Here is a 22,193-nt window from a genome sequence, read left to right as displayed (position 1 = left end):
AAGTGGTATGGGTTCCCCTTATATAAGCGAGGGAACACGGTATGGTACAGAGTGCATTAAATGTAAAGATACGGGGATGGGACGGCTAGACATGACACTAGAGCCTATTGATTCTAGCTGCTTGGCTCGGGAGTCCCCCGTCTTCGTAACCTTTGCTGGGTCGCGGACAGATCCCTTAACCTTGGAGCCTCTGCAGGGCCGCGGATGATCCTCGAGATAAGGAACCCGATCATGATCCCACAGCCTCGAGGTGCTGACATGACATTCCGAATATACCTTAATGGCGGGAAATGGATTCCCCTGATTTCACCGCATACAGATAGTCTTCGCGTTTCCTAGAACGAAGTAATAGGAAACGGTATTGAATCGTCGTCTCGAGGTCATTATTGCCATGACGCCAACCAATTAAGATCATTAAATGCCATGCCCCAGGGAACCGTGCAGGACCGTTGTGAAACGCGGTAATCGAGAAACCCACGAACTGTCGTAGGCTCGTCTCTTCTGCTTCCCCAGCGATTCCTATAAATGCACTGGTTGCTAGATACTCCCCATCTTCACCCTTCCTTCAGGCCCGTGAATCAGAATTTTGCTATTTGACATTTTTACATCTTTCCCTCTCCTTACAGAAAGGTTTTACCATTTTTCATGGCCAGGATCCCTCGACGGAATGATACTGTGCCATCGTCCCGATTACCTGAGGGGGAAAACAAATCGGTTCCCACTTTAGAGCAAAGGACTCCTCCCGATATTGACACGCCGAAGGATTTCGACGTCGAGACTCCCTCGTCTACACCGGGTCGATGTGAGCACGTATCTCGATATGTTAGCGTCGTGATCGATGATGACAAAGTGAAGGAGGACTGCCGATGGAGCGAGGCAGTGGAGGAAGAGATTCCCAACCCCAGCGACAACATTACCGACTTCAAGGCTGGCTTTCTTTACATATATACTTACCCATTCACCCTGGGTCCTGATAAACCTGTCGAATCTCCTCCTTTGGAAATCGACCCGGTTATGCTTGACTTCTACGCCCGATATCGGGTGACCCTCGATCAGATCTACCCGTCCTTTTGGAGGATCGTGTTAATGCTCAGGCACTTCACCGAAGGGGTTACAGGCGAGGTTTTTACCCTTAGCCATTTGATCAGATTGTATCGCCCTTGACTGTATCGAGGCTTAATCAAGCTTCGACATCGGTCCAAAAAGTCTTTCTTCACGAGTGTTGATGAGGGGAAGGACCGGAGATGGATGAGCAGGTTTATTCCGAGTGAGGACCTCGGATATCATCCCGGCCCGGAGGATGCCTTTTCCAGAGCGGTGGAACGATCGACGTAAGTGAACTTCCCTTTAGCCACTTCTTAATTACTCTTTTGTTTGTCATGATAACCTCTTTGTGCTCTCTCCGGCCGCTGCTTGGCATCCCGAAGTGGTCCCACATTTGGCGGGATGGATCAGGCATTTGGATGAAAAGTTCCCGTATCGTATTCGGTCTTGGACCGTCATGGCCAAGGAGCGTTGGGTGGCTAAGAATCACGGTGAGGTTTCTTTACCGCCCGTGCTCCGCATTTCGTGTTTCCTTCCGAGCTCTAAGCAACAACGTATCGCGTTTATTGTGTTAGTGCAGGCCTTGGCGAGAATATGCAGATGAGGCCGCCCTACGACGGTGAAGCGGAGGCCTTGTAGCCTGATATGAACAAGAAAAGGAAAGACAGGGCGGCCATTGCTTGTCCTAATGAAACTGCTGCTCTAACCTCTGGGTTGAACCCCGATGTCGAGGGGGAGGACGATGATGGAAGTCCGTTGAGGAGGAGAACGAGGTCTGGCGTGAGAGATTTACAGGCGCCCCGATTGGAGGCTGCTGAGTCTGGGACGGCTGGGTCCGGCATGGCTAAGGAGTCGGGGGTCCTCGAAGAGGACACTGATGTAGCTTCGAATCGTGCGGCCGGATTTGATGTAGCTTCCGCAAGCAGGACCGTTGGTCCTGATGGATCAAGGTTCGGGGCTTTCCAAGAACATGGGTTGCTATTTGGAGAAATCGGCGACCCGAACGATCTTATTCAGAACTTTCCAGTCTCATCAGGAGAGCTGAGGGATGCCGAAAGGATGATCGGCGCCACGGTTGGTACTCCTTTCAGAGGAGGAGGCTTCATTGCCAACATTTTTGATGGCGTAATCGACAGAGCTGATCTCCACGTCTCTGGCCGTTAAAGCGGCGAAGAAGTCCCTGCAGCAGGTGACAACTTTTCCTTGCGCATTTCTTTTCGCTCTCGGGCATTATCCGTCATCTTTCTTAACTTTCTCATTGTGCCGCAGCGTAAAGAGATGTATGATCATGCCATCCTTCGGCTTCGTGAGGAACTTTCTTGCCACGAGAAGGAACGTAATAACATTGCTTCGAAGCTACAAGACTCGGAGGCTCGTGGCGCCCGGGGAGATAAAGAGTTGGGGGAGCTTCGGACCTCTTTAGAGGCGGTGCTCCGGGAGAAAGCCGCCCTTGCTGCTCAGGTATTCTGCCTTGCTCATACCTGCCCTTTTACTCTGTATCCACACATGTTCTGCGTTCACATATTCACCGTCTTGCCCTTCATTGTAGGTCGAGCAGAGCAGCTCGCGGATTAGTCAATTGGAAGCGGAGATCTCCGGGCTGAAGGAGCGGAGCGAGACTATGACCGGGGAATTGGCGACATCCCGGGGCCTTCTCTCGGACACTAGTAGGGAGATTGCTACTTTGGCCGCGGCTAAGTCTGAGGCCGAATGAGATGCTGCCGCTTATAAGGAGGACGCGGCCACAGCGCATGCAATGGTTCGTGACATATCCCTGGCGGCTGAGCAGAAACTAGTTCGAGCTGTCGAACATGCTAAAGCGAAGGCAAAGAGGGAGGTCCTGGAAAAACTCGAGGCCAGAGGCTTCGAGCTGTCTGCCGACCTGGAGGAGGCTCGTGCGACGGAGGGAAGACTGGCGCTCTTGATTGCCCCCGATGGGGGTGAAGATGATAGCGGCGGGGAGTAGTCTTCTAGCCCTTTTTTGTTCCATGTGTTCTCCCTCCTAGGAGAATAGTGTAAAGGTGTTTTTCCTTTTTGTCAATGTACGAAAGGAGCTTTTATTCTGCTAGTCCTTCTTGCTGCTTTCCCTCTCTTCTTTTTTTTTTTTTTGCTTTCGAGCATCGAGCATCGACCCTTTGGAGCCTTTCCGTAGGACGGACCAAGGGCCCCAAGACTAGCCACGTCCCGAGGTTGAGTCGGTAGCTCCTCCGAACCGATATTTGCGACGTTGGGGATCTCCCGAGGTCCCTTGGTTTTATGAATTATGTGGGAGCCTGGGATGATTCTACCAGTGCACTCCCCAAGGAGAAGGTGACGTTAACGCGGCCAGAATTAATTAGCCTTCTTGGGCAATTGAGCAGTTGTTGCCTGGCCCCTATATATTTGTTTATCCGCCCTTCAAGCGGCGATTTTGTGGTCTTTGATAAGCCTATCTCCTCTGTAGAGCCTGGCGCTTTGTGCGAGTCCCTCTTTCTTTGCTTCAGGAAGTTTTTTGCCTGGATCCTCCTCTTCTTCTCCTTATTCTGTCGTAGTCATGGCCGCTGCTTCGACACCTGATCCACAGACGAAGGGGATACCTTCCCGTGTTGCACCTTTGGTTGGTGCCAGCGGCTCTCCCCCGATGCCGGGAGAGCGAGGCCCGGGGTGCGCTGCCTCAAAGGGGGTCGCCACACCGGGGAAGCCTCCCAATGTTCTAGGTCATCAGGAGCACGTGTCGAGGATTTTTTCATCGGTGAGGGAGGAGAACCTCAGGGTGATCAGGAGAGAGTGCGGATGGGGGGAAGGCATGATTCTGCAAGTACCTTCCCCCACGGAGAGTGTCATGACGTATGTTGAGGGTTTCTTGAGCGTGTATACCCATGTTCTCGCGCCGGGTTCCCCGGACCGGGTCGTGCTTGATTTCTGTAGAAGGTATCAAGTAACGTTGGCGCAGGTTCATCCCTTTCTCTGGAGGATAGTGCAGTCGATGAGATATTTTGCTGATAAGGCCGAGATAGAGTTTACCCTCAGTCACCTTATAAGGTTGTACCGGCCATTACGTTACCGGGGCCTAGTTGCTCTTCAGCATAGGTCCACTGAGCTTCTGTGATCGGCAGCGAGGAGGATGAGGACCGTGGATGGATGAGTCAGTTCGTCGAGTCCGGACGACCGACATTATCCCCGAAGAATTTTTACCGTTTCCTGAGAAATGGAACTCCGCACGTAAGCACTCTATTCGAACTGTCTTTCTCTTCATATGAGGTTGGCCCCATAATGATGTCTTCCTATCCTTTGTTTATAGCAACTCATTGGTTGCCCGGTGAGGTCCCTGATTTAGCCGAATGGTCTCGTAGGCTGGCAGCTTGCTGGGCTCACGATAGGCGCCGATGGCGAGATCTTTCAAAAGGGAGATGGGAGGCGAAGCATTATGGTAGGTGCCTGGCATTCCCCCTCCTTTTTGGGGACGGCTTCCTTTTTGTTGATTCGCCTGATTCCTCTGTCGCAGGTGCTGGGAGTTCATTCGAGGCGAGACTGGGTTCCCCGAGGGAGGAGGAGAGATTGCTGGCCCAGGGATCAAGGAGCGTTGGCAAAAGGAAAGGTGCTCCGTGGTGCGAGAAGGCTTGTGGTGAGGCGCCTTCTCCGCAGCGGTTGAGGGGAAGTGATTCGGTCGGCCGGCAAGCTTCCGGGATTGATGCACCATCGGACGTTGCTTCGGCCCTCGACGAGGCTCATCGTTTTGGCCTTGTGGTGAGTTTTCGGCCGCGATAGGGATGTTTTGGCCCCGTGCTCCTTTCTCTTCCCTTTACTCACCTGGCTTTTCTTCTTCAGGCTTTTGATAGGCTCAAAGCCGAACCGCTTCGTTGCGAGGCCCCGTTGCGGGAGGCTCGAGAAAGGGAAATATCCCTCAAACTTCTCTGTGCGGCAAACGAAAGTGAGCTCGTTTCTTTACGGCGTGGGGTGGACCGAAGTCGTGCCCGGGAGGCCCTTTTGGAGAAACAGGTATTCTGCATTTCGCGCTGGCCTGTATTCCCTTTTTTGTCTTGCCATCTTTGACGTGTTGTTGTTTCAGTTGAAAGACTAGGCGGATGAGATGGAACAACTCTGGGGCGAGGTCGGCGAAGCTAAACGTGAATTCACTGAGCTGCAAGCGCGTGTTAGTGCCCATTCTGAGGTCAAAGAGAGGGCTCAGGCCGTGGCATCCGTTATTGAGAAGCAAATTCAGGCCGCCCGTGTGAATGATTCCGCTCGGGCGAAGATGATCGCGAGACTCTCATCCGAGCTATCAAGGGCAAAAACCGAGGTGGTGAATGTCCGGGCCGAGGTTGTAATGAATAATACCAGGGCGGGGCAAAAAATGGCGGCTCATTCAAGGAGTGCCGCTGCCGCTAAGGCTGAGCTGAAGAAGACCCTCGATCGTGCAAACAATAGCAGGGAGTACGAGAGGTGCAGATCCCGGAGGGAGACCCTTGAGGAGATTCATGCCAGAGGCTTTGATCTTTCGGAGGAGATCGAACAAGCCAAAGGAGAGGAGTTCGATGCCAAGTTCCTGACGTCCGATGATGAGAATGATGAGGAGGAGACCGTCGGACCGTAGCTACCGGAAAAAGGGGGAATGAATATTCCCTGCCTTCTTTGTTGTGTATATATATAGCTTTCATCATACGACGCAGGCCGAGATTGCGCTTCGTCATCAATATGTAGTAATAAGAGGGGAAACCCTGCAACTTGTATCTTCTGTATTTCTGCTTGTTGGAGTTTCCATTGGGTCGATTCGATCCCGTATTTGCCCTTAGGCTTGCATGCTTTAACTGTCTTCGGGTTTAGTCTCCGAGTCGGGGTCCGACTCGAGCTTAATATACCCTCGAGTTTTGCGTTTGTTCGGGCTGGCGATGATGGTTTTTATTTCCTGCCCTTGGGCGTTTGGTTGTTTCAACAGCTTCGGGTCCAGTCTCCGAGTCGTGTTGCGACTCGAGCTTTAATTGACCCCAAAGTATCTTCGGACTGGCGACAGTGGCACTTATGCCGCTTGGTCGTTGAGACCTTTCAGTATGTGGCCCGGAGGCTTGCATAGTTAACTATTTTAGATCCGGTCTTCGAATCGGGTTACGATTCGAGCTCATTTTAATCCTCAAGTTGTTAAAAAATTTTAGCTGGCAACAATGGCTCTTACGCTGTTTGGCCGTAGAGACCTTTCAATAGGAGGCCCGTAGGCTTGCTTAGCTGGCGACAATGGCTTTTACGTTGTTTTTGCCCGTGGGCTTTTTTGTAGGCTTTGTTTCCGCTCGTTAAGGTCTTTTAGAGTATTTTTGCCTGACCCGTCGTCGGTTCTAGAGGAACCTTGATTTCAAGTCGTTGTCGGCGATGTTTCGAGCACCTCGTAAGGTTCATAGCTCATAGGTCGAGTAGATCGACACTCTTGCGATTTGGAGCCGACATGGTCGGAGCTTGTTTTTGCCTATTGAGGGAAGCATGTTTTAACCGGTTCTTTCCGAAGTATATTCGAAGTAGTGGCCTGCGATTTTTAGCGACAGTCGGGCGTCCCCGAGTCGCGTTATTTTGGCTGTATCAGCCGTTTTGACCGTAGTCATATGCGTTTGGCTGTAGCCATTTTTTATCCCAAGTGATAGTTTAGGCGTCTACATCAAGGGTATGCCCTTTAGGGATTCTTACAAATGCGACGTATAGCCTAAACTTCGGGATTTTCATGCATGTTGAGGTCTTACAGTTTGTCATGCTTGTTGAGGTCTTACAATTTGTGTAATGTAGAATAGATCTGGTTATGCCGAGGTTGCCCGCTAGGGGTCATACAGTTTCGGGTTTTCCAGCATATGGCGATTAACAATAGTTTCCGAGTCATCGAGTTTGTTTAAGCTTGAAGACCGCTTCTCGTGAGCTCGGAGTTGCCTTATAGGGGTTTGATAAGCCCGGAGTTTCGACCCTGGGGTCGCGCGAGTGTCGAATTGATGATGCTAAGTCTCGAGTATATCGGGACGCATTCGATGGAGAAGCATTTGCTGCGAGTATGTTGAAATCGCCCTTTCCGAAGTACGAAATGCCGAAAAGATATTATTTATTGCTTGGCGTAAATATATGCTGCAAATACATGTTCTCGTTGTTGTGAGCTCGGCCCGCATGGGTGCGACTCCTTGGACCGTTTGGTCCGTTGTATTATTCCCAACTGGGGGCTCGTTCATCATTTTACGGCGCGAGAGCCGGTTGTAGAGAAAGTTCCGTAGGCTTGTAAGATCCTTCATGGGAAGTGTGTCCGCGTTGCCTCGTTACACACCCCCTGCTGGTAGAAAACCCGTTTTGGGATAAAAAAATCCAATCAAAGGGAAATAGTGCAGCGAACGTTTTGAAGCCTCGGAATCTTCGAGCTGGGGTATCGTCCCGACTATCTTGGTTATTGTCCTGCACAAGGGTAACCGTGAAGTAGGAGATGGGAAGAGGGATGGGCGCTTATACCTCGGTGGCGACGACGCTTCTTGAGTTCTGGCGCCTATTTGGCGGTCGTCGAATGGTCCTTTATTTAAATGCGTTCGGGGCGATCGTCAGAAGATCGTGTGCGCAACGTGTTGAGGCTCGTCTGCTTTGTTTCCCCTCGCCATCTCTCCTCCTCGCGATTGACTTCTAGCGCGGTTACTGAGAAGTTCCCGAAGGTGCCCGTTGTCAAGCATTCGGGCCACTTCCTCTCGGAGCTGCCTGCAATCCTCGGTTCGGTGCCCGTGCGAGTTGTGAAACTCGCAAATCAAATTGTAGTTCCTGTGGGAAGGATCTGAATATAACGGCCTGGGCCACCTAGCGTCTCCGATCCTGCTAATGACAAACACGATGCCCGGTATGTCGACGCTGAAGCTGTACTCCGATAGGTGGGGCGCGTTTGTTAGCGCTACGCTTCGATCAAGCCTGGTTCTGTTGACGAACCCTCGAGGGTCCTGCCTTCAATCTATTATTGCGAGGTAGCTTGTGCCCCGGGGTGTTCCTTCTATCTTCGAGGTACGACTAGTATCTTCGTTTGTTTGGTTTCGATTATTTCACCGGAGTCTGTTAGGGCACACCGAACCCGAAGGGGCTCCCAACTGGCCGTCATCGGCCCTGATCTTCGATTGATACCGGTTGTGGACATCCGACCAGGTCGCGGCCGGATATTCGATCAGGTTCTGCTTCAGCCGCTTCGAGGCCACCGAACTTCGCTCGTTCAGGCCTTGGGTGAAGGCCTGAACTGCCCAGTTATCGGCGACCGACGATAGCTCCATCCGTTCCATCTGGAAGCGAGACACGAATTCTCGCAGCATCTCATTCTCCCTTTGCTTAATCTTGCACACGTCAGACTGCCTTGTCGCTACCTTGATGGCGCCGGCGTGCGCTCTTACGAAAGAGTCTGCTAGCATGGCGAACGAATCCATGGATTTGGGAGCCAAGTTATGGTACCACATCATGGCCCCCTTCGAAAGCATTTCTCCGAATTTCTTCAGCAATACGGACTTGATCCCATCATTCCTCATGTCATTACCTTTCACTGCGCAGGTATAAGCGGTAACGTGCTCGTTGGGGTCAGCAGTACCGTCGTACTTAGGGAGTTCCGCATTCTGAATTTTAGGAATAGGCTTTGGGACTGCTTCCTCGGGGAAGGGCCTCTGTACGAACTTCTTCGAATCCAAACCTTTTAGGACCGGGGGTGCTCTAGCGACCGGGACAGCCACGCCGTTCTCTCCATGATTTTCGAGGTCGCCGTTCTCGACTCTGTTCACTGAGCCGAACATCTCAACCTGAAATCAAAGGATTTTGGACAAGAAAAGTGTGAAAGGTAACGTGCGTTTGTGTGACGAAACTAGCAAGAAAATAATCACTATTATTTTTAGCCCCAGGGCGCCAAACTGTTTACCGTGAAAATGGTAACAACAACTAAATTTGTAAATGGAATTCTAAAAATACGTGATCTATTCTTGAGCTAGTTGCTAGAGCAGTTGATGCTAAGAACGTGAAGCTTGACGATGGAATGCGAGCTAAAACAAGGTAGTAACCAAACCGAAAGGGGCCTGTTGCCCGGGCGCAGAACCGGTCGATAAGGACCTCGGGGTCGGGATTCAGATCGAGCTCAAGCTATCGAGGGCAACCGGGAATAGGATAATAATTAAGGATACGATCAAGCAAGGCTCTTTGCGGGCAATGTTGCACAATATGGCATTAAATAAGTAAGAAGACAATAAATATTAAATCGGCCTCGGGCCAGTGGGAACGAGCAAAATAGGAGAAAAGAGAGATATTATTGCACTTGTGGAGAAAATGGAGCAACATCAGCCCTTTACAAAGTGGTATGGGTTCCCCTTATATAAGCGAGGGAACACGGTAGGTACAAAGTGCATTAAATGTAAAGATACGGGGATGGGACGGCTAGACATGACACTAGAGCCTATTGATTCTAGCTGCTTGGCTCGGGAGTCCCCCGTCTTCGTAACCTTTGCTGGGTCGCGGACAGATCCCTTAACCTCGGAGCCTCTGCAGGGCCGCGGATGATCCTCGAGATAAGGAGCCCGATCATGATCCCACAGCCTCGTGGTGCTGACATGACATTCCGAATATACCTTAATGGCGGGAAATGGATTCCCCTGATTTCACCGCATACATATCCATTTTGAGAAAGTAAATTTTTCCTACACTTGTCTGTACTTGATTTGGCACTATTATTATGGTAAGAGTTGAAAACTGTGGAAGTCATTACCTACTTTTCTTAAATTTTTGGAGTAATGTAAGAGAAAACATTTTGTGAGAGAAGTAAAAGCGGGGTCCATAAATGTTTAGTGGATAACAGTACCAATCACTACATTTTCCTTTTAGCAACATAGATATTACTTTGACATGAATGGAAAGGAGAAACCAGACAATTGGAGGTAACAAATGTAAATTTCCTCTTTCCTGAAGATTTTAGTAACTATAACAGACAATCAAGTAATGAAACACCGAAAGTCAGAAGTTAAAGCATCTACTCTGTAAGAAAAAAACAGTAGGAGTGTACCTCTTCAATTGATTTTGGTTTCTTTGAAGTCAAGGTACTGATTTGTTGCATAGATAATACAGAATGAGCGAATATTCCCCCATGGATGGATGCGAGTTCTTTTCGCAGCTCGTCAAGCTTATCATCCAATCCTGATGATCTTTCTCGTTTGGATGATCTCGTACTGCTCGAGGTCCTTGATTGTCTAGTCGACATCTCAACCGTAATAATTTTCTTACCTGAAAGTTAACCAGAAAAGGAAGTTAGATGACTATAGGACTCTATGATGACTTGAAGCCCTTTTCCTTTCTTTGATGTGTATGTAATTAGAGATGATAAAGAGCTGGCTTAGCCGAATTCTTTGTGCCTGGGCTTGACTTAGCATTCTTTCAAGCCAAGCTCAAACTCAGCTTGAACACTAAATGAGGCAAAAACTTTGCTAAAAACTTGACAGACCAAAACACTGAAAAGATCGGATTCGCATTTTGCTCATCTCTAGAACAATGAAATTGTCCAAGTGCTAAAGCAAAGAATGAAGAAATTGTCCAATACTAATTGTATTGGCTAAAAATCAGCAGAACTCTTCTAAATTTCACAACCAGGACAATCCCTTTAAGTATTAAGAAAGCATCCAACTAGGAAAAAGAAAATAAAAATAAAAAATTCATTTCTACAAAGTGGGTGCAAGATGAGGTGGTTGTCCTTATGGTTGATTGATTGACAGAAGAACAAACCCTCAAACTGGACTAAGTGGTGGTGCAAGGCACCGACTTCACAACTTCAAAGTAGCACGCATCAGCAATAACTTTGCATCACATATTGAAGGTGGAACCAACAGAGAATTTGGGAAGGGGGGGGGGGGATGGGGGAGACTGTTTCTCATCAACTTGACTTCTGAAGGGAGAAACCAAAATGATAAAGTTGAATACTGTGCATCCCGAGAAGTAGGACGAGGATGTTATTTGAAGGTTGAGATGCTGCATATTTGCGTATCTGGAAAGAAGGGTAGTTACCTTGCAATACTTGCATTGCCAGAGGTCCGACTGTGACATAAGCATTTGTTGCATAGGCAGTATGCTGATATTCTTCTTTCTGCATGGAGGAAAAGGCACAAAGATGTTAGTTCAAACTTAGGAAAAGGGAAAGGAGACAGAAGTGGATACACTTTTCATATAATCATATCCATTATTCCCTGTCTTGTTTCTGCTGTCAAGGCAAAAGGGGAAAAGGGAACGTTTTATTTATATGCTTTGTACTTCTGGTCACGTCATTAATTCTATTTTCCCTCTAAACTAGAATCTGTTACACCCTTGTCCAAAACTTGGATCACAGCTTAATACTTGAAAATTTGTTACCTCAAATTTAATTTGTCGCTGAAGTGTTAAGTTCCTATTCTGATATGTTAGTAAAGTAAGAGAGTAACTTAAGAAAATCAAAATAAAAAAAAAGAGTCCTTACAAGAACATGATCCAAAATAAGCTTGATGACAAGTTGCTCCAATTCATCTTTTTTCAGATCCGAACCTGGGTAAATACCAAGAACGCTAAATTTTTTATTCTCTGTCTGCTATCCCTAAAGTCAGAAATAAAATAAGAGAACTAAAAGCAAAAAGTAGCAGAGTGATAATAAAATACTGCATTTGGAAAGAAGCTGCTCAGTTAGACCGACATTAAGCTCCCAATATAAGCAATTAAGCATTGACCAAGACAATGAACGAAAGGGGAACACGCTCATGCTAAGGGGGAAGACAATCCAACTTTGGAGACAAGACACAGAATCTATATCCATGTATATCCATGTAAAAGCTGCTTTTAGTAGCCATATTTCCCCCTTGACATAAAGCATTGATTTGGCCTAATGATACTTGAGACTGCTTTTGCTCAAGACTCTGTTTTGGACTTCCTTTTTCTCTAAGAAAAGCATATTTTTCGCAATGCCATGATTTTGTGAATCTTACCTAGGTTCTTCTGGTTAACCTTTAGCTTTTCCACCAGTTGCAACATTGTGACCCTCTGAGCATTCTCTTGTATATCTTTCAGCATAGAGACAATGAGTTTTGCATGACCTGCACACAAATAAAGCATAAGCAGAAAGATACTTCCCAATGGGAAACAAGATTAAATTTGAAACATCGCATTGTAGATATGATAAAATCTGAAAAGGATGATATTTTTTTAATTGGAGTACAGAACAATCGCAACAATAGTTGTGCACCCTCCAACAAAAAAAAGAAGAATAGAGAGAGAGAAATGGAGCTTAGAAATCCTAAATATTATGATTTCTTTCAGTGCAGCTAGTTGTCAAAGAATTTGACCATCCAACCCAACCCTAAGTCAATTGGTGGAGTAGATTTTATAAACCATTCTTTAATTTTTTGATAAAGTGCCCTTAATCATCGGGTGACTTTATATCTTTCAAACATGAATTTCTTTTAAAGGAGATAGGCCGTAGTGACTCAAGAAAAAGAGTACGCTTGGAACAGATGACTCAAATGAGCTAGGAGTTAATTGAGAAAAGTCCAAAACAGTAGAGGCAATGATTCAATAAGCTTGAATATTTGTGAATTATGATAGAGAAGTCCAAAATCGTAAGAATGAGTTGAGAAGAGAATAACTAGACGATGATTCAATAAGCAGGAATATTTGTGAATTGTGATAGAGAAGTCCAAAATCGTAAGAATGAACTGAGAAGAAAATAACTAGAATTAGCCCTATTAGAAAGGAAGGAGAACCAAATGAATACTAGACAATGAACCAGCTTATCATAGTTTAGATCTGATGCCATATGAAAATATGAGCACCAAACCACACGTAAGGTAATGAGTGGATAGCCGAATAATCTTTATACACCACTTTAGATTCCCTTAATCAATGTGGAAATTTATTACTAATACAAGTAAATATAGATCTATGTGAGGCGATCCATCTTGATTGGACTGCTACAAAAATAAAAAATTACAATTAAAAATAAGAATCTGGAGTTGTCGATTCTTCTTTTTTTTTTTTGGTCAGAAAATAACTTTTCCCTTTCCGCTTAATAAAAAACTAATAGAAAGAGGCGTTACTCGATATGTCAAAGATCTTAATGTGAGTTAGGGCAATCATCCCCCTTCTTACGGGTTCCCTACCAGCCTAGTGACACACCAACCACAATCCGTCTCTTTCTCCTATTATAAAGCTCCCTATCCCTTTATTTATCTTTCATCCCCCTCGAGTAAGTAAGACCGTTCTCCTTCTATTTCAAGAAAAAAAAAAGAGGAGCGAAGAGAACAATTGATGTAATTCTTCGAGTTAACAAAGAACCAACCGACCAGGATCAAGATCTTGAATCGAAAACGTGGTTTGTGGGCTGGTTTCAAATAACAACGTATCTCAAGTTTTAGGACTCGGAATCTAACGATTCAAAAACGAGGTGAAAGATGACGATCTAAACTATAAGAAAGACTATTTACTCGTTCAAAACAAGTAAATAACGATGCTGCACCAATTTAATGATAGATAGGATTCTATGATATCAAAAGAATGAATTTAGATCAGAATCAAGAACTAAACAAGTTCCTAAAGTCACTACTTGGAATCAATTAATGTGATAAAGAAACACCACACACAATTGAAAACAAGATAAAGACTATCACCACCTTGCTTGGAACCAAAAACAAGGATAAAGAAGACAAAATAGGGAAAAACACTCTATTGTAAAGCTAGGCAAACCTTAAAAACATGGATTGCATTCTACAAGGCAAGAGAACCCTTTATATAGGCCTAGAGTCTCTTCTTTGATGACTACAATTCCTATTCTAATAAGGAAATAAAATAACTAGACAAGGAAAGTAAAACCCTATTCTATAAGGAAAAGAAACTAGAATCCTACTAAAGGAAAATCCTTATTCTAAAAGGAATAAACTAAATCCTATTTTAAGAAGGAAAGGGCATTGGCTTCTTGAAATCAATCTTGGGCCTTTTGAACTTGAAGACACGTCCACACACCTATCCGCGGGCATACAAGAACTTGTTTTTGGCGAGCTAATAATAAAAGGCTAACATAGCTTCTTGATTTGCATCATTCTCCCCTGGTTGAAAAGGACTCGTCCTCGAGTCTAAAGGCTCTATAAATGGCGCAAGGTCAACAACATTAAATATTGGTGAAACCCCATAATCGTCCGGTAGATCCAATCTGTAAGCATTGTCACCTAACTTTTGAACAACTCGAAATGGACCATCAACTCTTTGGAAACTTTTGGTTAGGAAATCTTTCTTTCCTCAAGTATACCCAGACTAAGTCTCCCACGTTAAAGAATTGTTGTTTTCTCTTCTTATCAACTTGTTTCTTATATGCCTTTGTTTGTCTCTCAATCTCTTGTATTACTTTCTCATGCAACTTTTTTAATTGCTTAACCCTCTCATCAGCATCTCCACTAAAATAATGGGTTTTAAGAAGAGAGACAAGTCTAATGGAACAAGAGGATTCTTACCGTAAACCACTTCAAAAGGACTTTTCCAGTTGTTCGATTCACAGACTTGTTGAAAGCAAACTCAGCATGTGGTAGCAAGGATTCCCACTCTCTTATGTTCTTCTTGATCAAACTTCTTAGCAATGCACCTAAACTTCGATTGACTACCACTGTTTGTCCATCTGTTTGAGGGTGATAAGATGAGCTATACTTCAACTCCGTACCAAGCTTAGCCCATAAAGTACGCCAAAAATGACTGAGAAACTTAGTGTCGCGATCAGAAACAATGCTTCTTGGAATGCCGTGTAACTTGACAATATTGTTAAAGAACAAAACAGCCACATGAGTTGCATCACTTGTCTTGTTACATGGGATAAAGTGTACAATCTTAGAGAATCTGTCAACAACAACGAAGATAGCATCCTTGCCTCCTTGATTCCTTGGCAATCCAAGCACAAAATCCATGCTAATATGTTCCCACGGTGTTGTAGGAATTGGCAAAGGCTCATATAATCCCTTATTGCTCCCATGCATTTTTGCTTTTCTACATGTTTCACAACGCTCAATCAGCCTCAACACATCTTTGTTCAATTTAGGCCAGTAGAAATTTTCTTGAATCATCTTCAATGTTTTAGAATGGCCAAAATGACCAGCTAATCCACCCTCATGTGCTTCCCTCACAATGGACTCCCTTAAAGAGCTTTGTGGTATGCAAAGCTGCTTTCCATAGTAAAGAAACCCATCACGAATTACAAACATTCTTTGTGGACCCTCCAAGCATCTCTTCCAAATATCTCCAAAGTCTGGATCAGCTTCATAAAGCTCCTTGATATGGTCAAACCCAAATACATTAGTTTGCATCACAGAAAGTAAACATGGTCTTCTACTAAGAGCATCAGCCACTTGATTGAGGTTTCCAGCTTTGTGCTTAATTACGAACTGAAAATTCTGAAGGAACTTTACCCATTTTGCATGCCTTGCATTGAGCTTTTGTTGGTGACTACGATACTTTAGTGCCTCATGATCAGAATATATGTTACGCAACGCCTTCCTGATGTTCTTTGGAAGGGCAACGTAAGGCTAAGCAACCGATGTCAGTGCGGTTGTTGTCCGCCAATGAGGTCCCCTCCGCACGCTACACTAGATTGTCAGTGTCGTGCAGGAAAACCAATGTCACGAGCAATTGCGGAAGCTGAGAGAGAATTGGGTTTTGAATGATGATGATGATTTTATTGATGAATGAAATGCTGATTACAAAAGATGCGGTGTCGAGGGGGAGAGACACCAGTACAGAAAATTGCTTGCTTGAAAATGTTTGATCCCCCCTAATAATACTTAAAAAAAATAAACCAAAGTTACATGACTAGTCCTAATAAAGCTGTAGAAGCACACTGAATGAAAATGATGTAAACTAGCCTATAATTACAATGAAAAGGACTTAGTTTATTACAATGTAGAACCAAGTCCGATGGCAGCAACTTTGTCTTGCGGGTCAGGGTCTGCGCGCACGGTGCTGTGGGCACGCGCGACACTTGTTGTGTTGGCCTAAGGCTGGGCGCCGGTGCTTGGCATCAGGGTCTGTGCGCGAGGCGCTGCTGGAATGGGCCAGCAGCTGGGCGCTGGCGAGGCATCAGGATCTGCGCGCGCGACATTGTCAGTGCGCGCGGCGCTGTTGTCATTGGCCAGCCACTGGGCGCTGGCGAGAGGCATCGGTGGGGGACAGAGGCGCATGCGCGCTTGTCACTTGGCGCAGCCAAGACCACGGGGCTGACCATGGCGCTAGGCATTGTGAGGCTTGCTAGGCCGCCATGGGGCGCGGCCAAGGGGTCATGGGGCGTGTCTGGAAAGCAGCCCATGACATTCTCCCCCACCTGAGTTGGCACCGTCCTCGGAGCCTTATGATGATGATGATGATGATGATTCTGGTGGTTGTTGGATGGGAGGTCTGCGCCCCTCTGTTCTTTGAGCTTGTTGTTGTAGCGATGCAATGATTTCATGCGGCTGACATGGAAGACTGGATGGATCTTCCACCAGGATGGAGTTTTCACCTGGTATGTGGACTTCCCAATGCGTTTTTCAATGGGCAGGGGCCCGATGTATTTTTGTTGCAGGCGAGGGTCATGGGTCCTCTCTGCAAACAAGTATCGCTTTGGGATGCATAGCATTACTTTGTCCCCTGTTTGATGTTGGGCAAAGCAAAGATTTTGTTCGGTGAATCTTTTTGCCCGCTCTTGGGCTTTGACGAGATAGCTCCGCACTATCCCCATGTTGCGCTCCCATTCGCTCGAGAAGTTGGCAGCTCGAGGAGATTTCGGCCTGGTTGATGCATTCACCGTTTGCAGGAGAAGCGGTTGCTGTCCGGTAACAATTTCAAAAGGGCTTTTGTTTGTATGATGGCTCTTTTGAGAATTGAAACACAGTTGAGCAGCATCCAAGAGCTTCACTCAATGCTTCTGTGATCCGGTTGCAAAGTTGCGGAGATATTCCTCCAGCATGTCATCGAACCGGTCTGTCTGGCCATCTGATGGTGGATGGATGTCTGAGTTGTGACTCAATGTCGACCCAAAGCACCTGAAGAGATGGGTCCCAAAGTTGCTAGTGAAGCGTGAGTCGCGCCTACTAACAATGTCTTTGGGCAGGCCCCAATGTTTGACAATGTGCGAGAAGAAGAGTCGAGCTGTATCTTCTGCTGAGATGTTTTGCGGGGCTGCAATAAAGGTTGCATAGTTTGAAAATTGATCTATGACAACCAAGATGGATGCAAGATTACCGACTTGGGGCAATCCCGTGATGAACCTGAGGGAAACATTTTCCCATGGTCTCTGAGGGACATGTAATGGCTGCAAGGGTCCCGTCTGTGATGAGTGATCCGACTTGTCCTTGTGGCATGGCTGACAAGTCTTCACACGCTGAGGAGCGTCACCAGTCTTTTGAGGCCGATGACATGATGGCTGATTGTTGCTGCGAAGGGTAGCCGGAACCAAGGGTTCGGGTCTGTTGACTACCTTCTCCAACTGCATGGCCGAGATGTTTTCAGCGGCCATCTTTATGGGAAAGCATGGTATGGTGCAGGGTTTGGCCCCGTCTTCTCCCAACATCAGGAGCATGTTGGCATATGGTACTGGTATGATGTTGGTCTGCCTCATGAACTCCAAACCCACTATCATGTCGAAGTCATCTATGATTGCGATGCGCAGGTCGATGCTTCCTTTGTATGGGCCAAGTTACACTGGGACATCTGTAGTTGTTCCACCCAATGCCTGGGGTGGCGAGTTGATGGCCTTGACGCGACCTTTGCTCTTTTGCACAACAAGACCCGGGCGCTCTACTTGAGTTGAAGCCAAGTAGTTGTGGGTAGCACCCGTGTCTATCAATGCGTGAAGGGGCTTGCCGTTCACTTTCAATTCGACGAACATTAGGGTCCTCGCCATTTTAGGAGGCCTCTCGTCCATCTTTTCCTTCCCTTTCTTGGTGATTGGGGTTGAGATTTTCTTAGGAGGACATGCACTGGTCCCCGCTAAGGCATGTGGGAAAGAGCCAACAATTGCATTGAAGGCGCCTACCTGGTCTGATTCTGATGCATCTGACTCGTCCTCGACACTCTGATGAGCATTGACCTTTATGTTTGGGCATTCATTGTTCCAATGTGCCCCGCCGCAATGACGGCATTCTGAGGGAGGCTTTCTCCCCTGATTGTTGTTGATGGATGCAACACTGTTGCTGCTGGAGGGAGGAGTCTTAGTTTTGGATGCGCTCCGATCTCCCCCACTTTTGCTTGGGCCACCATTGCTGGGATGGTTCCCGTTGAATCCCCCTCGGACAGACAGCTGGGGTCTATCGTTCTGAGTTCCCAAATGATAATCGCCAAGACATTCTGCAACTTGAATGGCCTTGGGCAGGGTGTCTACCCGTTGTCTCTGTAGTTCCATACGGGCATGACGTTTCAAACCTTCTATGAATGTGAAGAGTTTGTCTTTGTCCCCCATGTCGCGTTTGTTTAGCATGAGTGCGGAGAATTACCGCACGTACTCCCGCACTGATCTGGTGTGGCGGAGCTCCCGTAGCTTTCTCCTTGCGTTGTATTCCACATTTTCGGAGAAGAACTGCAGGCATAGTGCTACCTTCAATTCATCCCATGTCTAGAGAGTATCTTCACCGGCCTTGATGGCTTCATATTTGACCCGCCACCAAAATTTGGCATCGCCCTGAAGATACATGGCAGCAGTTGCTACCTTTTTGGATTCTTCCAAATGGCCCACGTCATCAAAGTATTGTTCGATGTCGAAGATGAAATTTTTCACTTCTTTAGCATCCCGGGATCCGTCGTATGGCTTTGGCTCCGGTATCTTAAGCTTTTGCGGAATGGGGGTGAGGTTTGCTGCACCCCTGATGTGGTTGTCACCTCCTCGAAGTAGGCTCTGTAGGGCAGCATTGACAACATTGAGCTTGCCTGTCAAGTCGTCTATGGTTTGCTGCATGGCAGTTAGTCTGTCTGCCTCTTGTTGTCGATGGGCTAAATCGTCGGCACGCTCCTGTTGGAGGTCCTCAAATTTGCCATGAATATTGGCAGTTTCAATGGCTGCCGTTTGTCGGTCATCCTCAGAGTCACGACTGATGTTTGCAATGTCATTTTCTGTCTGCCGCATTCGGCGGTCCAGGTCGTCCAACCTTTGCACTAGGTTGTTGTTTTGATCAGGCACCGTATCCACGATGGGTCGTAATCGGTCAACCGTCTCTTCTAGGGATGCTAGGCGCTCCCCATGATTCACCATGGTCAGAAATGGTGATGATGGCAAATGTGTTCCCTCATCCGATGTCGAGCCTACGCTCTGATACCAATTGTTACGCAACACCTTCCTGATGTTCTTTGGAAGGGCAACGTAAGGCTAAGCAACCGATATCAGTGCGATTGCTGTCCACCAATGAGGTTCCCTCCGCACGCTACACTAGATTGTCAGTGTCGTGCGGGAAAACCAATGTCACGAGCAATTGCGGAAGCTGAGAGAGAATTGGGTTTTGAATGATGATGATGATTTTATTGATGAATGAAATGCTGATTACAAAAGATGCGGTGTCGAGGGGGAGAGACACCAGTACAGAAAATTGCTTGCTTGAAAATGTTTGATCCCCCCTAATAATACTTAAAAAAAATAAACCAAAGTTACATGACTAGTCCTAATAAAGCTGTAGAAGCACACTGAATGAAAATGATGTAAACTAGCCTATAATTACAATGAAAAGGACTTAGTTTATTACAATGTAGAACCAAGTCCGATGGCAGCAACTTTGTCTTGCGGGTCAGGGTCTGCGCGCGCGGTGCTGTGGGCACGCTCGACACTTGTTGTGTTGGCCTGAGGCTGGGCGCTGGTGCTTGGCATCAGGGTCTGTGCGCGAGGCGCTGCTGGAATGGGCCTGCAGCTGGGCGCTGGCGAGGCATCAGGATCTGCGCGCGCGGCATTGTCAGTGCGCGCGGCGCTGTTGTCATTGGCCAGCCGCTGGGCACTGGCGAGAGGCATCGGTGGGGCGACAGAGGCGCATGCGCGCTTGTCACTTGGCGCAACCAAGACCACGGGGCCGACCATGGCGCTAGGCATTGTGAGGCTTGCTAGGCCGCCATGGGGCGCGACCAAGGGGTCATGGGGCATGTCTGGAAAGCAGCCCATGACATTCTCCCCCACCTGAGTTGGCGCCGTCCTCGGAGCCTTATGATGATGATGATGATGATGATGAGAACTCTTTTTCATAGGTGGAGTACTTCAATTTAGATCCACTTAGCTTCTCGTTAAAATAAGCCACGAGTTTACCTTCCTGGCTAAGAACTCCTCCGACACCAACACCTAGTTACAATGTAACCAAGAAAGCAAACATTGTTAGTATAAAAGATGCACTTCTTGAGTTGTGCATATAGCTTCTCTCTCCTTAAGGTTTCAAAAACCTTCTCCAAATGCTTTCCATGTTCAACTTCCTCTTTGCTATAAATTAGGATATCATCAAAGTAGACAACAACAAACTTCCCAATGAATGGTCTAAACACATGAGTCATAAGCCTCATGAATGTACTAAAAGCATTCGACAAACCAAAAGACATTACCAACCATTCATACAAGCCTTGGCTAGTCTTGAAGGCAGTGTTCCATTCATCACCTTCTCTCATACGAATCTGGTGGTACCCACTCTTCAAATCAATCTTTGAAAAGATCTTAGAACCATGTAATTGGTCAAATAGATCATCTAACCTTGGGATTGGGAAGCGATACTTGATAGTGATTTTGTTGATTGCTCGACTGTCAACACACATCCTCCAAGTGCCATTTTTCTTAGGAACAAGCAAAGCAGGCACGACACATGAACTAAGGCTCTCCCTTATTAAACCCCTCTCAAATAGCTCTTCGACTTGCCTTTAGAGTTCAGCTTGTTGTGTAGGATTCATCCTATAAGCTGCTTTGTTTGGCAACAATGCTCCGGGTATAAGGTCAATTTGATGTTGAATATCGCGCATGGGTGGAAGTTCTAATGGAACATCTACCGAGATCACACTTAAACTTAGCAAGTAACTTCTTGGCTCGTGTATCTAACTCATGCTCCTCATCTTGTGAGTCTTCCATGGCTACTGCTATGTACAATGGCTCTCCTTTATTGATGTGGCCAATAATCTGTGATGTGGTCATTAGCGTATCAGACATGGTTTTTGCCTTCTTTGAAAGTTCTTTTGGGTGCAATGGTGTCAAAATGATCTTATGTCCATCAATTATGAATGAATAGGTGTTACGGTATCCATCATAAAAAGCACGCTTATCATATTGCCATGGTCTTCCAAGTAATAAAAGGCAAGCATTCATCTTTACCGCATCACACCAAATTTGGCTTTTATAGATCTTACCAATAGAAAAAGAGACCAATCATCTTTTAGTGACTTTCATACCTCCACCATATTGCAGCCACCCGACTTTGTAAGGTTTGGGGTGTACCTCAGTTTCCAAATCCAATTTAGTCACCATTTCTTCTGAAACAACATTAGTGCAACTTCCACCATCGATTATCACTGAACATACCTTGCCATGTGATGTACACCTAGTGTGGAGAAGGGCCTCTCGTTGCGATGATTCTTCATCTTTATGTTCAGCATGTAAGATCCTCTGAATAACAAGCATATCACCTTCATCAGGTTCTACATAGGCATCCTCATCTTCCTCAATTAGCTGGTTGTCTTCGTGACTGGAATCATTTTCTTCATCAACTAACATAACAGCCTTTCGGTTGGGACAATCAGCTTGCACATGACCAAAACCTTGGCACTTAAAACATCTTCTCCTAGTCATATCCCCTGAGGTTTCTTTTCATCACCCTTTGAAGATGAATTAGAAGAATTACCTCTATAAATGGCCTTGGAATTTCCACCACTACCACTACTGGTACTCCCTTGGTTGGGGTAATTCTTCTTGGAGTATAATTTCTTTGGCTCCTTTTGTTGTTGCTCGATGTTGATGGCAAACTTTCGTACATCAATGAATGTCCAAGAAGGTTGTAAGGGAATAACATCGGAGATGGCACGCCTTAAGCCACCAATATATCTTGCTTTAGTCTGTTCCTCAGGTTCTCGGGTATCACACTTAATCATGAGGTATTCAAACTCTCGAGTATAGTCTTCTACGGTCTGGTCTCCTTGGCGAAAGTTATGAAATTTAAGATAATTCTCTTGTTTGTACGTATAAGGAAGAAAACGTC

General features: G+C 46.4%; 1 protein-coding gene across 3 annotated transcripts in view; it reads right to left on the bottom strand.

The window, feature by feature from the left end:
- LOC107815379 (ATP-dependent DNA helicase Q-like 2) overlaps positions 1 to 22,193 on the bottom strand; it is a 59,599-nt gene that overhangs the window by 2,690 nt on the left and 34,716 nt on the right. For all 3 annotated transcript variants that reach the window (XM_075253206.1, XM_075253208.1, XM_075253210.1), the window contains 4 exons: positions 11,976 to 12,083; positions 11,477 to 11,541; positions 11,032 to 11,110; positions 10,040 to 10,257 (listed from right to left, as the gene is read on the bottom strand). In XM_075253206.1, the coding sequence (XP_075109307.1) occupies positions 10,040 to 10,257; positions 11,032 to 11,110; positions 11,477 to 11,541; positions 11,976 to 12,083 (470 nt within the window). The remainder of the gene's footprint in view (positions 1 to 10,039; positions 10,258 to 11,031; positions 11,111 to 11,476; positions 11,542 to 11,975; positions 12,084 to 22,193) is intronic.

The sequence above is a fragment of the Nicotiana tabacum genome, chromosome 1 (genome assembly GCF_000715075.1).
Source record: "Nicotiana tabacum cultivar K326 chromosome 1, ASM71507v2, whole genome shotgun sequence".
Classification (NCBI taxonomy): Eukaryota; Viridiplantae; Streptophyta; class Magnoliopsida; order Solanales; family Solanaceae; genus Nicotiana; species Nicotiana tabacum.
This window is presented reverse-complemented; position numbering and strand designations above follow the sequence as displayed.